General features: G+C 41.7%; 1 protein-coding gene across 6 annotated transcripts in view; it reads left to right on the forward strand.

Annotated features, from left to right (window-relative positions):
* The window catches only part of LOC132834932 (cardiac-enriched FHL2-interacting protein), a 102038-nt gene extending 88885 nt beyond the window's left edge, over positions 1–13153 (forward strand). For all 6 annotated transcript variants that reach the window (XM_060854089.1, XM_060854088.1, XM_060854090.1 and 3 more), the window contains one exon: positions 8906–13153. In XM_060854089.1, the coding sequence (XP_060710072.1) occupies positions 9066–12866 (3801 nt within the window). In that variant the 5' untranslated portion in view covers positions 8906–9065 and the 3' untranslated portion in view covers positions 12867–13153. The remainder of the gene's footprint in view (positions 1–8905) is intronic.
* Positions 13154–14169: the final 1016 nt, after the last annotated feature.

Raw genomic sequence — 14169 nt, forward strand, 5'->3', positions numbered from 1 at the left:
TCAAAGACTCTATAGAAATCCAAATAGATCATATCTACTGGTCTCCTTTGTCTAACTTGTTCATTACCCCATCAAAAAATTCTAACAGACTTGTCATGCATGACGTCCCTTTGACAAAGCTATGCTGACTCTGCCCTGTCTTACCATGTATTTCCAAGTACTCCAAAATCTAATCCTTAATGATGGATACTTAAATCTGACCAATGACCAATGTTAGGCTAACGGGCCTACAGTTTCTGCCTTCTGCCTCCTTCCCTTCTTAAATAGGAGTGTTACCTTAGCCAGTTCCCAGCTCAGACCCTCCCTGTTTTCAGTGATTCCTGAAAGATCACACCAATGTCTCCACAATCTCCTCAGCTATATCCTGCAGTACTCAGGGGAGTAGTCCATCCTTTCCAGGTGATTTATTGATCTTCTGACTTTTCAGCTTCCCTAGCACCTTCTTCTAAATGATGGCCACTACACTCACCTCTGTCCCTGACTGCCTTGATGTTCTGGTATGTTGCTGGTGTCTTCCACTGTGAAAACTGATGCAAAGTACCTATTCAGTTCCTCTGTTATTTCTTTGTTCACCATTATTCCTCATTTTCCAGCCGTCAACTCTTGCTTCTCTTTCAACATCTTTATATCTAAAAAAATCTCTTGAAATCTTCATTTTTATTCCTCGTTAACTTACTCTCATATTTCATCTTCTCCTCCTTTATTGCTTTTTAAGTTATCCACCAGTGTTTCTTAAAGGCTTCTCAATCCTCTCGCTTCCCACTAATCATCATCACATTGTATATTTTTCCTTTTGCTTTAATGCTGTTCCTGATTATCTTTGTCATTCACGGTTGCCTCATCCTCCCATTAATATATTTCTTCTTCCTTGATGAATTTCTGCTGTGTTTCCTAAATGACCCACAGACACCACTGTCAATGTTGCTTTACCATCCTCCCTGCTTGGCTCCCCTTCCAATAAATTCTGGCCAGCTCCTCTCTCGTACATTTGTAGTTACCTTTACTCAAATGTTATGTTGTTATATGTGATTCTATCTTCTCCCTCTCAAACTGCATGGTGAATTCTTTCAGATTATGGTCACTGCCCCTGAGGGCTTCCTTCACATTAAGTTCCCTAGTCAAGTCTGCCTCAGTGCACATCATCAGGCCTGTTCACTTGTTGGGTAGACTGCAAACTGCTCAAAAAAAACTAGAGACAAATTCCTTTTCTCGGGGTCCTCTACCAATCTGATTTTCCCAGTGCACCTGCATGTTGAAGAGCCCAGGCATTATGGGTGAGTGCCGAACCAGAGGACACCATCAGGCCTGTTCACTTGTTGGGTCGACTGCAAACTGCTCAAAAAAAACTAGAGACAAATTCCTTTTCTTGGGGTCCTCTACCAATCTGATTTTCCCAGTCCACCTGCATGTTGAAGAGCCCAGGCATTATGGGTGAGTGCTGAACCAGAGGACACAGCTTAAAAATACGGGGTAGACCATTTAGGACAGAGATGAGAAGAAACTTCTTCACCCAGAGAGTGGTGGCTGTGTGGAATGCTCTGCCCCAGAGGGCAGTGGAGGCCCAGTCTCTGGATTCATTTAAGAAAGAGTTGGATAGAGCTCTCAAAGATAGTGGAATCAAGGGTTATGGAGATAAGGCAGGAAGTGGATACTGATTAGGAATGATCAGCCATGATCATATTGAATGGCGGTGCAGGCTCGAAGAGCTGAATGGCCTACTCCTGCACCTATTGTCTATTGTTGTAGTAGTGCCTTTCCTACGAGACTTTTCTATCTCCTGATTTATTTTCTTCATCACATCCTGACTACTGCTAGGAGGCCTGTACAAAACTCCCAGCAGGATCTATTTTCCTTTGTGGTCTTTCAACTCTACCCACACAGATTCTACACCTTCCAATTCTATGTCATTTCTTGCTGTTGATTTAATTTCATTTCATACTAAGAAGGCACCCCTGTCCCCTCTGCCCACCTGCCTGTACTTTCAATAGGATGTATAATCTTGGATGTTTAATTCCCAACCTTGGTCCCTTGCAGCCACATCTCTGTGATACCAAAATCAGCCCTGCCAATTTCAATGTGTGCTACAAACGCACGTACCTTGTCTCATATACTACGTGCATTCAAGTACAACACCCTCAGTCCTGCATTTACTCCCCCACTTTTCGTAGTTGTCCCCTCATCTGTCATGCCTGAGATTAGATTCCTGTCTCTTTCCACAGTCCCTGTCTGATTATTTGTTCTGGAAACTTCAATAACCTCTGCTAAGCTCATCCAATTTTTACCTTTTCCAGAATCTTCCATGCAACTGAACCCACCCTCCAACTAAAGCCCTATCCGCACCTTTAGTTATGTAGTTCGCCAGGACTCTGATCCCAGCATTGATTCAGATGGAGCCCATCCCATCGGAATAGCTCCCTCCTTCCCCAGTATTGATGCCAATGTCCCATGAATTCAAGCCGGTTGCTCTCACACTAATCTTTAAGCCATATCTTTACCTCTTTAACCTTGTTGATTGTGTGCCAATTACCTCAGAGCTCTGGAGTTTATTACCTTGTCGGTGCTGCTTTTACAATTAGCCCCTGGCTGCTGATATTCCCTCAGCAAAACCTCTTTCCTTTATCTACCAATATCACTGGTTCCTGCATGGACCACAAGAACTGGATCCACCCCTCCCACTCAAGTTCCTCTGTAGCCCAGATAAGATATCCTGATCCTGGGCACCAGACTGGCAACACAGCCTTCGGGACTCTCGATCCTGGCCACAGGGTACAGTGTCTATTCCCCTGATTATATTATCCCCGATTACAACTATGTTTCTTCCCCACCCCCACCTTGAATGTCTTCCCGTGCCAAGGTGCTATGGTCAGTTTGTTCATCCTCCCCACTCTGGTCCACACAGAGAGCAAGAATCTCAAATCCATTAGATAATCTCAGCACTACCTGGTGGATCCCTCTGCCTGCCTCATTCATAGGAGAAAGTGAGGTTAAAATCAACCTGGTCCTCACCTTCCACCCCACCCCGGATAGATCAGATCATCCTCTGCCACTTCTGCCACTTACAAACAGACCCTAACATCACAGATATATTTCCTTCCCCATCCCTATCTGCGTTTCAGAGAGACCAATCCCTCTGTGATGCTCTTGTCAGATTCACACCACCCACCAGCCCACACCCCACATCCAGCACTTTCCCTGCCAACACAAGAAGTGCAAAACCTGTGCCCACACCTCCCCCTTCACCTCCATCAAAGGAGGGCACAAAGGATCCTCCTACATCCAACAGATATTTACCTGTACTTCCACCCACATCGGCTACTATATGCGGAAGAATATCTCTGAGACATGTGCGCCAATCAAATTCACTCCCCTGTAGCTGAATACTTCAACTCCCCCACCCACTACACCATGGACATGCAGGTTCTGGGCCTCCTCATCGCCAATCCCTGACCACCCAACACCTGAAGGAAGAACACCTCATCTTCTGACTTGGGACCCTGCAACTACACGGGATCGCATCAGTTTCCTAATTTCCTCTTCCCCCAACTTATTTCAGTCCCAAGCTTCCAACTCGGCACTGCCCTCTTCATCTGTCCATCTTCCTTCCCAACTATCCAGTCCAGCCTCCTCTCCAACCTATCACCTTTCTCTCCCCTCACCGCCTTTCATCTACCTATCACATTCCCAGCTACCTTCCCCCAGATCTACCCAGCTCCCATTTATCTCTCAGGTCCCTGGCACACAAGCCTCTTTCCTGATGAAGGGCTTGTGCCTGAAATTCTGATTCTCCTGCTCCTCAGACGCTGCCTGACCTGCTGTGCTTTTTCGGCACCTGACTCAACTCTGCCTCACGCTCTCCTATCCCTAACCACTGACCGAATTCGAGGCAGTTAATCTAAGGGGTGTGGCTGCTTCCTGAAACACAGATTCCAGGTAACTCTCCCCCTCCCTGATGTGTCAGAGGGTTCAAAGCTCGGATTCTAGCTCATCAAATCTGAGCCAAAGTTCCTCAACCTCTTGCCAGAGATGTTGTCAGTATAAACCACAATGCAGTTACCAGCTCCCACTTACAGATGTAAGACACCTCCTGGCCCTGCACCTCTCTTTTAATTACTTAGTTATAATTTGATTTTTAAAAAATTCTTACTAGTCTTTTAATTTATAGCCTGTAAATAGTTCCCCTATTTACCTTTGACAGTAATAGACAGTCAAACTAGTAACTATCACCAACCAATGAATTTATGGTTTATCTTTGATGTCACTCCTTTGTGCTGAGCCCCAATCCCAAATTTCAATCTATTCTATTAAAAATAAATCTTATAGCTCTGAGCCAACAATAGGAAGCAAAAAGCCCTTCTTCCCTTCTGCACAGATTTACCACATTGCTTCCAAATTCTCTGCGCTGTATGCTCAGTGAGACTGTGTGTCACTCCGGATGTGATCTCTCTTTCTTGACCATGCTCAGCTCACACTGGATACTCCCAGATCAATAAAATGCATTTTGATGGATTTTAAGTTGGTAGATATCAGTTGGGAGACAAATAGGAATGTTGCTATTGGCCACCATACTCTAAAATTAGGGAGAAGAGGTAACTGACCAGATTCTATCCTTCTTTGGTTCTGAATATCATGACCCATGAAATTAGCCCCAGTGTGTCTTCCTAAGAAAATTGAGATGTACATATTCCGTTGGTAAAGTGCAACTAACAGTTGTTAACTTGAGACTCCATCCACTTTGTCAAGTGGCCTTAATGGAACAGTTCGCGGAGAAGTGGTAAGGTATTTCAGAAACATAGCCAACGTTCCTCCCTCATTCACCAAGTTATTCCAGTGATATAGCCAATGTTCCTCCCTCATTAACCAAGTTATTCCAGTGACATAACCAATTTTCCTCCCTCAATCACCAAGTCATTCCAGTGATATAGTCAATGTTCCTCCCTCAATCACCAAGTTATTCCAGTGAAATAGCCAATGTTCCTCCCTCATTAACCAAGTTATTCCAGTGATATAGCCAATGCTCCCCCCTCATTCACCAAATCATTCCAGTGATATAGCCAATGTTCCTTCCTCATTCACCAAGTCATTCCAGTGACATAGCCAATGTTCCTCCCTAAATCACCAACACCAAAACAGCTTATCTGCTTATTCCCTGTTTCAAGAACTTTGCAATGCACAAATTGGATGTTGCCATTTCCTACATACCAACAATGAGTGCACTCTAAGTTTGTTGGTTCTGAAGAGCTTTAAGAAGGCAGAGAAAATGAAAGGCACACTACTAAATGCAAGCCTTTCTTTCTTACTTTATTAACAATGCACCACGGTTGACCAGGATCTTCAACTCTCGCCTTATTGCTCAGTTATGAAATGGGAATCATTGCAACAAACGAAAGGAAAATAGATTGATCACATTTTATAAATATGGAATGGACTGAATGGAAGTTACAGATAAAAAGTGAACACAAGATTGCCACAGACAAGCTACAAAAACTAATTGTTTCCAAGACAGGGAACACCAAGCTCTCTTCCTAAAGACAATCCAACAAGGAACAAACTGCCAAAGGAAATAGTCACAGCCATATCACTTGAAATTTTCATGACCAATCTCTTGATTATTTATACATATAAATTTCTTATTGCCAGGGCTACTGTAAAAGCAGGTCATGTCTGGTTTAACTATCATCAGCCATGCAAATGTTGAATATGGATGTTAGTCTATGCTACAGACACGGTCAAAATAGAAGGAGTCTGGGTGGAGTAGTGAAAGGGTTAAAATTACCAGCAATTTTATTGGGTTCCACCTCTCCATTCTCCTTTTGTTTAATAGTGATAGGGAGAATGATACTTAGGGTTGACCATCAATTTGACAGCATGATTATCTCTCATTTAATATTTGCAAAATGTCACATGTCTAATCACCCTACCACCCTCTACAAGCTTAGCTAACTCGTCACTTATTGTCAAGCACTGCACCAGACATCAGTTCCCCGAGTTAGATACAGGAGAGCAGCCAGCACCTCTGGGACAGAACTGTCGTATTAAACAGGATTTTATGAAGATAAAAGTAAATGTGCCAACTCAGGACTCACGTTGTGGAAACTGCTGTCAAAACGCCCACAGGTCAAAGATAAGGCTGCAATGTTTTAACCCCTGTCTCCTCTCTGTGCTTTCTAGAGATGGGACTCTTTATAGGAACCACAGAATTAACTCTCAGGATTTATAAGAAGGCAGTTTGTGACAAAAAAAAAGTTTTATGTTTCAAATGTTATGGTCTTACTTCAAAATCAAATTTAAAATCAAATCTATATTAGTTCACCTGACCTATGGACTAATCTATTTCACAAATACTTGTAATTTTGTTAAAATAGTACTATATCATATCTTATTTTGAGAGTACCTGCAGATGCTGAAGCAATCCATGTCCAGATGCAGCAAAATCTGGACAATATCCAGGTTTGGGCTGAAAAGTGTCAAGTAACATTCACGCCACACAATACATGCAATGATCATCTCCAACAAGAAAGAATCTCGCCATCGGTGCTTGACATTCAATGGCATTACCATCGCTCACTATCATATCCTGAGGGTTACCATGTCCAGAAACTGAACTGGACTTATATAAATATAGGGACTATAAGATCAGGTCAGAAACTGGGAATACTGCAGCGATTAACTCACCTCCCTATTCTGTAATGCCCGTTCGCCATCCATCAATAGTGTGCTGGAATATTTCCCACTTGCATGGATGAGTGCAACTCCAGCAACACTCAGATAGCATAACACCATCCAGGACAACTCAGCAGCTTGGCTGGCAACAAGTACACAAACATCCATCCCCTCCACCTCTAATGCTCAGTCAGTGTGTACTATCTACAAGATGCACATTAGGAATTCACTAAGTGTCATTAGATAGCACCTTCAAAACTCACAAATAGGGCCTTCTAGAAGGACAAGGGCAACAGATACATGGGAACACCACCACCCACAAGCTCCCCTTCAAGTTACTCACCATACTGACTTGGACATATATTGCCTTCCCTTCAGTGTCACTAGTTCACAATTCTGGAGCTCCCTCACTAAGGAAGGGAAGCCTTGCGTATTTACTTACAGCACATGGGAAGTACTGGTTCAAGAAGACAGCTCACCACCACCCTCTGAAGGGCAGCTAGGAATGAGCAATAAATGCTGGTTCTGGCAATGATGCCTTCATCCCATGAGTGAATTAAAATGAAATCGCAATCTGTGTATAATTCAGTTCTCCATTCTGCTTCTCTTGTACATACATTTTTAACAATAAAATGAGCAAAGATAGATTAGCATACTCATTAATATATTATAATCTATATATAAAAAATTAAAAATTAAAACATGCTTTCTGTTACTCAAGGCAAGTTTGGACAGATTCAATTCAACTCTTAAATCACAGACATAAATAGCAAAAGAAAAACATTTTGTTGAACATTGCCAACGTGGTATACAATGGCAGTGTAAGTTATCAATATCTGATAATAGAAAATCAATAACTTTTTAATTACAATTCCATTAATTGTAATGAGTTGCATAAACAGTAATAATTTGTGCAAAGCTGCTAATTGGGAGAAACTAAATAGAAATCAATCAGGCTGTTGAATCAAAAAATTCTCTATATATCACTCTGTTTTCAATTAAGAATGTGACCTATTTCCTCAAATGTTCTTAGAATGATTTGACCTATCCCCATACACCATATCTCTGGTTTCACTCTCTAGAGTAGAGAGTGAAAGTTAACAGAATTGACAAGTTTGTGCAGACTGGCTCCTCAATACACCAGTGACCAGGGAAGATAGCTGTCATTGGCAGTAATGATTGTAGGAGGTGGGAAAGGAAAATGGATGGAAAATTAAGGTCAAGGGTGATTTCAGTGAAGAATATGAATAAAGGGTAAGCTCAAGAAACCACGTGTTAGTGTTAAATGTCTTTAGTAGGGCTAAGATCTAAATACAGAATATGTTGCAATGTCAGTCAGTAGCTGAACATGATGTGGAGAAGCCAGTGTTGTTTTTGGGATGGGCAAAGTCAGAAGTCTCACATCACCAGGTTATAGTCTCCGAGGGTTTATGTAATATCAGAAGCTTTCAAAGTACTGCTCCTTTGTCAGGTGTAGTGGAGGTAAGAACACAAAGACAGAGTAGAAAGGCAGTAGCTGAAAATGTAGCAAATGTGGATAGGTTTATATCTGGCCATAACATCTCTTTTGCTTTGTTGAAATGACCTCAAAAGGACAAATCTCTTTGATCATTCCTGAGTTGAAGTTCTGCAAAAGAAAAGAAGGTTCCAACAAGTTCATTTTCAGTTGGTGAGCTATTGAAAAAGAGACAAATGCTTAAGTCCAAACCTTTTCAGGTTATTCTATTGATTCCATTGCATAAGTAGATATTACATGTTTGTCTCTCTTAACAAGTTTTGAGAAGATTTGTAGAAAGCAGGAAACATCAGCAGTGCTTCGTCCAGAGGCTCACTAAGGATGTTACTGAGTATGGTGATGAAACGTCTGAAAATGAACCTTCCAGCTTAGGGAGCAAACATACATCCATTCTCTCCTTAGCTTTCACCTTGTTCTGTTCAGTTTTAAATGCTGTTCATCTGTAATGAGCTGTAATGAGGAAGTGTTCTATGCTGAAATATTGGCTATATTCTGTCAACTGGTGCTGTCTAAGCAGCAGCATCGTCCAATATATTCAATTGCATCACAGATTGACAATATTTGACATCGTTTGTATCTTCTATCTCAAAATCTAAAATGCTCATAAGCTCCGTACTGTAGTATTGCTTAATAAGAATACAAGTGTTAAATTGCAGTGTCAAATTGTATAGGTCTTATTCATTGTAATAATGTTATAAAAAAGAAATAACTGTATGTTTCTTTGCACAGGGAAGAAGTCCTTCTTTCACGACTTGGTATCTGAATGGATGAAGAATGAAGAAGCTCCAGAAATCTTAAGTACGAAGCCAAATGTTTTAGATACCCAAAGGAGAGTAGAATTGAATGTGTGTGTGTCAATAAAAGAGATACTGGTGAGCAGCCCAGTATTATGGACCTTTTGGATAACCGGGGTACAACAAAATCAAAGATCATGCAAGGACGTTCGAAGTACGTGGATGGTTTTAGTGATACGTCGAGCGCTGGAAGCATTTTGGATGAGGCAGACAGAGAAGTGAGTAGGCTTACAGAGCGTGCTTTTAAGAGCTTGTGTGTGGCAGAGGAAGGCATCTGTAATGACGTGGATATTCCCAGCTCACCATCGGCTGTCAGTGTGAATCAGACAAGTGACCCCCCAAGTTCAGACAAGGGCAAGCATTCTACGAGCAAACTGAAAAACTGTAATAAGTCATCGAAGCTGCTCCAGAAACAACCAAACGAATTACCTGACACATTCCACGAATCAACAGTCCAGTGTCCTGTTGAAAAAAACGATGCCAAGGGTGGCTCACAAACTGGCTTCTCAGGCGAAACTATTGGCTCAAATCAGCAGCTGGGCAAACAAAAGTCAAAAATCTCTTCTCTGATTGAAGCTTTTGATCAAAGTGAGAATGATTTCACAGGAGATATCACGGTGAGTGCGAAACAAGTTACTGTGAGTGGACACTCTGAATTACCAGGGGGCAGTGATGTTAAGGACATTGCACAATGGGATTCTTCAGCTATTATCAACTTGCACAAAGAGAAATCTAACTTCTCTGCTGCTTGTCAAGAAAAATATTGGGCAAACAAGAAGCAAATTCCACCAGGGAAAGGCAGCAAAACCAATATTTTGAGCTACATGAAAACTGCACAGTACAAAAAGCAAGGCCACGTAACTGAAGTGGCAATTCCTAATCATTCGAGTAAAAAGCTAGACAAAAGTTTATCTGAAATAGTCAGCAAAGTGAAGAAACCCGATTCAAAGAGCAACTTCCTTCACAGTGAGTGCAGTGCATTCAAATCCTGGCACGATCACAGTAAGCTTCTATTTGAGGGGGATCATCATGTCGAGACATTGACTGCTAACCTACAGTCCAGAGCAGAGAAGCAAAACTTCTGTGATGATAATACAGTCACTTGTAGAAAGGTGTGTTCATTGGTGACAGTGCAGTCTCCAAATGAAGTTACAGTTAACACAGTGCAGAGGCCGGTGAACTGTTCACCCAGTTGCAAGGATTCAGATTTTCATTCATTGCCAAATGAGTATAATGTCAAAGCAAATGTAAAGCAACACAATAGTTTGCAGGTAATTGAACCCGAAAAGAATAGTGGTGGTGCAACAGAAAATGGGAATGAGGGAAAGGGCTTTCAGCTGTGGAGAAGTTCAAGGAATCCACGATATAATAGACAAACAGCTGCAGAGCTTGTGAGTGGAGATATTAGCTCTGCAGAATGCTACCCTATAGCTGACCTTAAAGAGGCTCCAACACAGGCTGAGCTAATCCCTCAAGAAGAGAGTCCCTCCTTCAGTATTTCAAAGCTTCTGACACCAAATATTGTCCACAATACAAATGAGATGGACAGGTCAACACAACAGCCAATTGTAGTGACACCTCCTGTCATTCAACTTCCTGGGACTCAGGGAGATGAAGCTAGAGGTGGTGCTGATTACCAATATCGTGAGAATTATAAATCCAAGGCTTCAAGTCTGCTTTATAACCTCAAAGATGTCAGAAAACGAGTAAAATCCACCTACTCTAATGCTGGTACACCTCAGAACCATTCTGAACAAAGCAAGAACAAGGATTTTATTTTCCAAAACATACATCGAGCCAGTGAAAGAACGTCTTCTGCACCTTTAAGACTAGGCATTAAGGAAAACCACATAGCTGACTCCATTGAACAGGAAAAACCTGATAAAATGCCTAATGCCAAAAATGTGACTACTCCTTCTGGGCATTTCAATAAAGCCACAGTTATCCATAAAGCTGAGCCAGACTCGTGGAAGAATGATGACTATCTCAACTTAAGGTCACCACAAACCGTTAGTGAAGCCAGAACTCAACCCAGCTGGCGAACAAGAAGCGCAAGGCCCCGTTCGGCAATGGTTTCAACAGAAATTCATGCAGAGAGAAGCTTGGACAGAAAGCTTGCGGTTCAACTGAATAAGGTCAATGAGAAGAAGGAAACGAGATGTCCTTCCACAACCTTCCAGAAAACATCAGCATTGGCGAGAAAAAGCCCAGAGGAAGCAGAGGCAATGCCAGAAAAGGCAGATGAAATGAAAAGTAGATTCCATCACAGTAGAAAACTAGAGTCTTCCTCATTCAGCCACAGGAGCAGAACTGGCTGCCCAAATGAAAATCATTTCAGAGAGCAAGATGGCAAGTTGGCATTGCAAAAACCAGAAGAAATCTGCCGACCAATGTTGGAAGTGAATGTATCAAATAACTGGATATCTTCCCATTCTGCCAAAGAAGACAAAGGTACACAGGACATAAAATCACCAAACCAGTCCTATTTTGTCCTAGGTGATGATCGCTATCAAGACACAGAAAACATGACGGTTGACGTAGCGACTGAAAGGGGCACAGGTGGCAATGCCAAAAGGAACTTTTTGAATAGTTGGCCTGCAGCTGAGGAGGGCAAAGATACTGAAAAGAATGAGTTGCAATATTATGCACTCAGTGACTCAGCATCCAATTCTGGGAGGAAAGCTGAGAATCAAAACTCACTTCTGGAGAATCAAGGTCACCTGCAAGAGAAAATGGCAAGAGATTTACCTGGGCATAGAACGAAAGACGGTAGTCCCTTGGATATAACGTGTGAAGAAAAATTCTACAACATTTTCTCAAAGCAAGAAATACAAGGGCGTACAAACTCACCGAGGTCTGGTTTCCTTAAAAACAAAGACAACATGGTGAAAACATCCCCAGTAAGTAAAGGGGTGAAGCCAGCTATCCCCACATCAGTTCCTGAGGGTGTAGAAGCCAATTCCTTTAAGGAAACACCAAACATGTTCCTGTCAGAAGGAAACCCAGAGTGTGACAAACTTGAGATTTCTGTGGAAAGATCAGCAGCAGCATATCCTCGGCCAGAGTCAACATGTAGCATCGATTCAAAAACAGCAGGTAAACCTCCCGTTGTTCCTCCAAAGTCTGAAAAAGCATTACGCCGAGCCAAAAAGCTAGCCACCAGACGAAAAAAGGCTGATGTCAAGCAGAAAACACAAAGCATCGACGACACAGAAACCAGTGCAACTATATCCAATGTACCTGTGTCTCCCCCATGTGTCCCCATATCACAGACGCCTGTGGTTTGTTCTCCAGAACCAACACAGCCAATGGATTCATGTGTAATTCCAGCAGTACCCAACATCATGGCATTAAATAGCATGCAGCCCATTGCATCTGTACATTCATTTCCATTAAGCCAAAGAAAATTGCTTCAAGATCCTGAAACCGGCCAATATTTCTTTGTAGATATCCCAATTCACGTACAGGCAAAGACACTGTATGACCCAGAAACTGACAAATACTTCCAGGTGTCCATACCCTCAACAGGTCAAAATACATCACTAGATTATTTTAATAATTCATATGTGTTATACCCTGGATTTCTGTCTTTTCCTTTAACTTCAGTATCATCTATCAGGACACCATCTCAAATGTCAGCACCTGCAATTCTCCTGGATGTACAAGACAAGGGGAAACCTTTACATGAATGGACAAACACTGAAATGGGGCGCACAGGGGTTCAGGGAAATGAGCCATATATTGAGACACTTTTTGATCCTCACACTGGATGCAGGGCAGATATTGAAGATGTGACTTGGTGCAATGCAATGAATAGTCAGTTGCAACCAGAAGGCCATAATTTGGACTTAATTGTAATGGGGGAGCTGGAGGATATTGCCGTAGAAAACAATTAGCAAAAGGTAACAAAGGCTGTGATAATACATGCTGAAGGAATCTCAGCCTTTTAAAGATTACGTTCCTGTCTGCAGAATAACTCAGAAATGACATCTCAAGTGATTCACACATGTTACTGCTTTGTAAGGTGGTTCATAACTATTCAAATGTTAAAGTAGATATGGCATCAGAAATTGGAAAATCAAATAAAGAAGCGAAAGGGAAATAAACAATGCATCATTTCTTAATGATAAAGAAAAAGAGATAACAGTTGCAAAACTTAATGGGCTTTGAAGCTAGGATGATTAAAACATACAATATATTTTAAGTTTCAGAGAAAATATGCATCGTGTGATTTTTGTTCCCATTATTTTACCTTTCTCTTGATATATCTGTAATAGTGAATTTTCTTCAGAAAAGTTCTGAAGAGTCGTATTACACTTGAAATGGTGACTTTGATTCTCTCTCCACAAATGGTGCCAGATCTGCTGAGTTTCTCCAGCACTTTTTGTTTGTTCCAGAATCTGCAGTATTTTTGCTTTTATGTCTGTAATGTTGTTTTCCCCTGAAGGTTAAAACTCACAGTCTTGATAAATTGAGGATGGTCTTGGCTGAAGTAAGCATTGACTTTTTTTTAACATTTGATTTAAGTTTATTAAAATAATGAGTGCAATGTTGATCATAAAGTAGTCCCATGTTTTCTATTGCTAAAAATTGACAACATTTCTTGCACCAATATTCTATTCCCACATGAGAAAGGTGAGCACCTTCTTCAAACCATACCTACATGTATCCATTAAACCATTCCCAATCAGAACACTTCTGAATATAGCTTAGCTTTGTCTCAACTGAAATGTGCATGTGCTTCTCCAATACTCTCTCTGAAAGCTAACCTGTATAATTCCCTAAATGATAACCCTCCCAAGTTCCCAGCTTTTGCTTCATGTATCTCCACTATGCAATGATTAGACTAGATTAGATTCCCTACAGTGTGGAAACAGGCCCTTTGGCCCAACAAGTCCACACCGACCCTCCAAAGAGCAACCCACCCAGATCCCTTTCCTACATTCACCCCTGACTAATGCACCCAATATTACGGGCAATTTAGCATGGCCAATTCACCTAACCTGCACATCTTTGGACTATAGGAGGAAACCTGAACACCCTGAGAAAACCCACACAGACACAGGGAGAAGGTGCAAAATCCACACAGGCAGTTGCCCAAGGTGGGAATTGAACCCAGATCCCTGGTGCTGTGAGGGAGCAATGCTAACCACTGAGCCACCATGCCATCCCAAATGTGGTGAAACTTTATTCCATTAA

The sequence above is a fragment of the Hemiscyllium ocellatum genome, chromosome 43 (genome assembly GCF_020745735.1).
Source record: "Hemiscyllium ocellatum isolate sHemOce1 chromosome 43, sHemOce1.pat.X.cur, whole genome shotgun sequence".
NCBI classification, from domain to species: Eukaryota; Metazoa; Chordata; class Chondrichthyes; order Orectolobiformes; family Hemiscylliidae; genus Hemiscyllium; species Hemiscyllium ocellatum.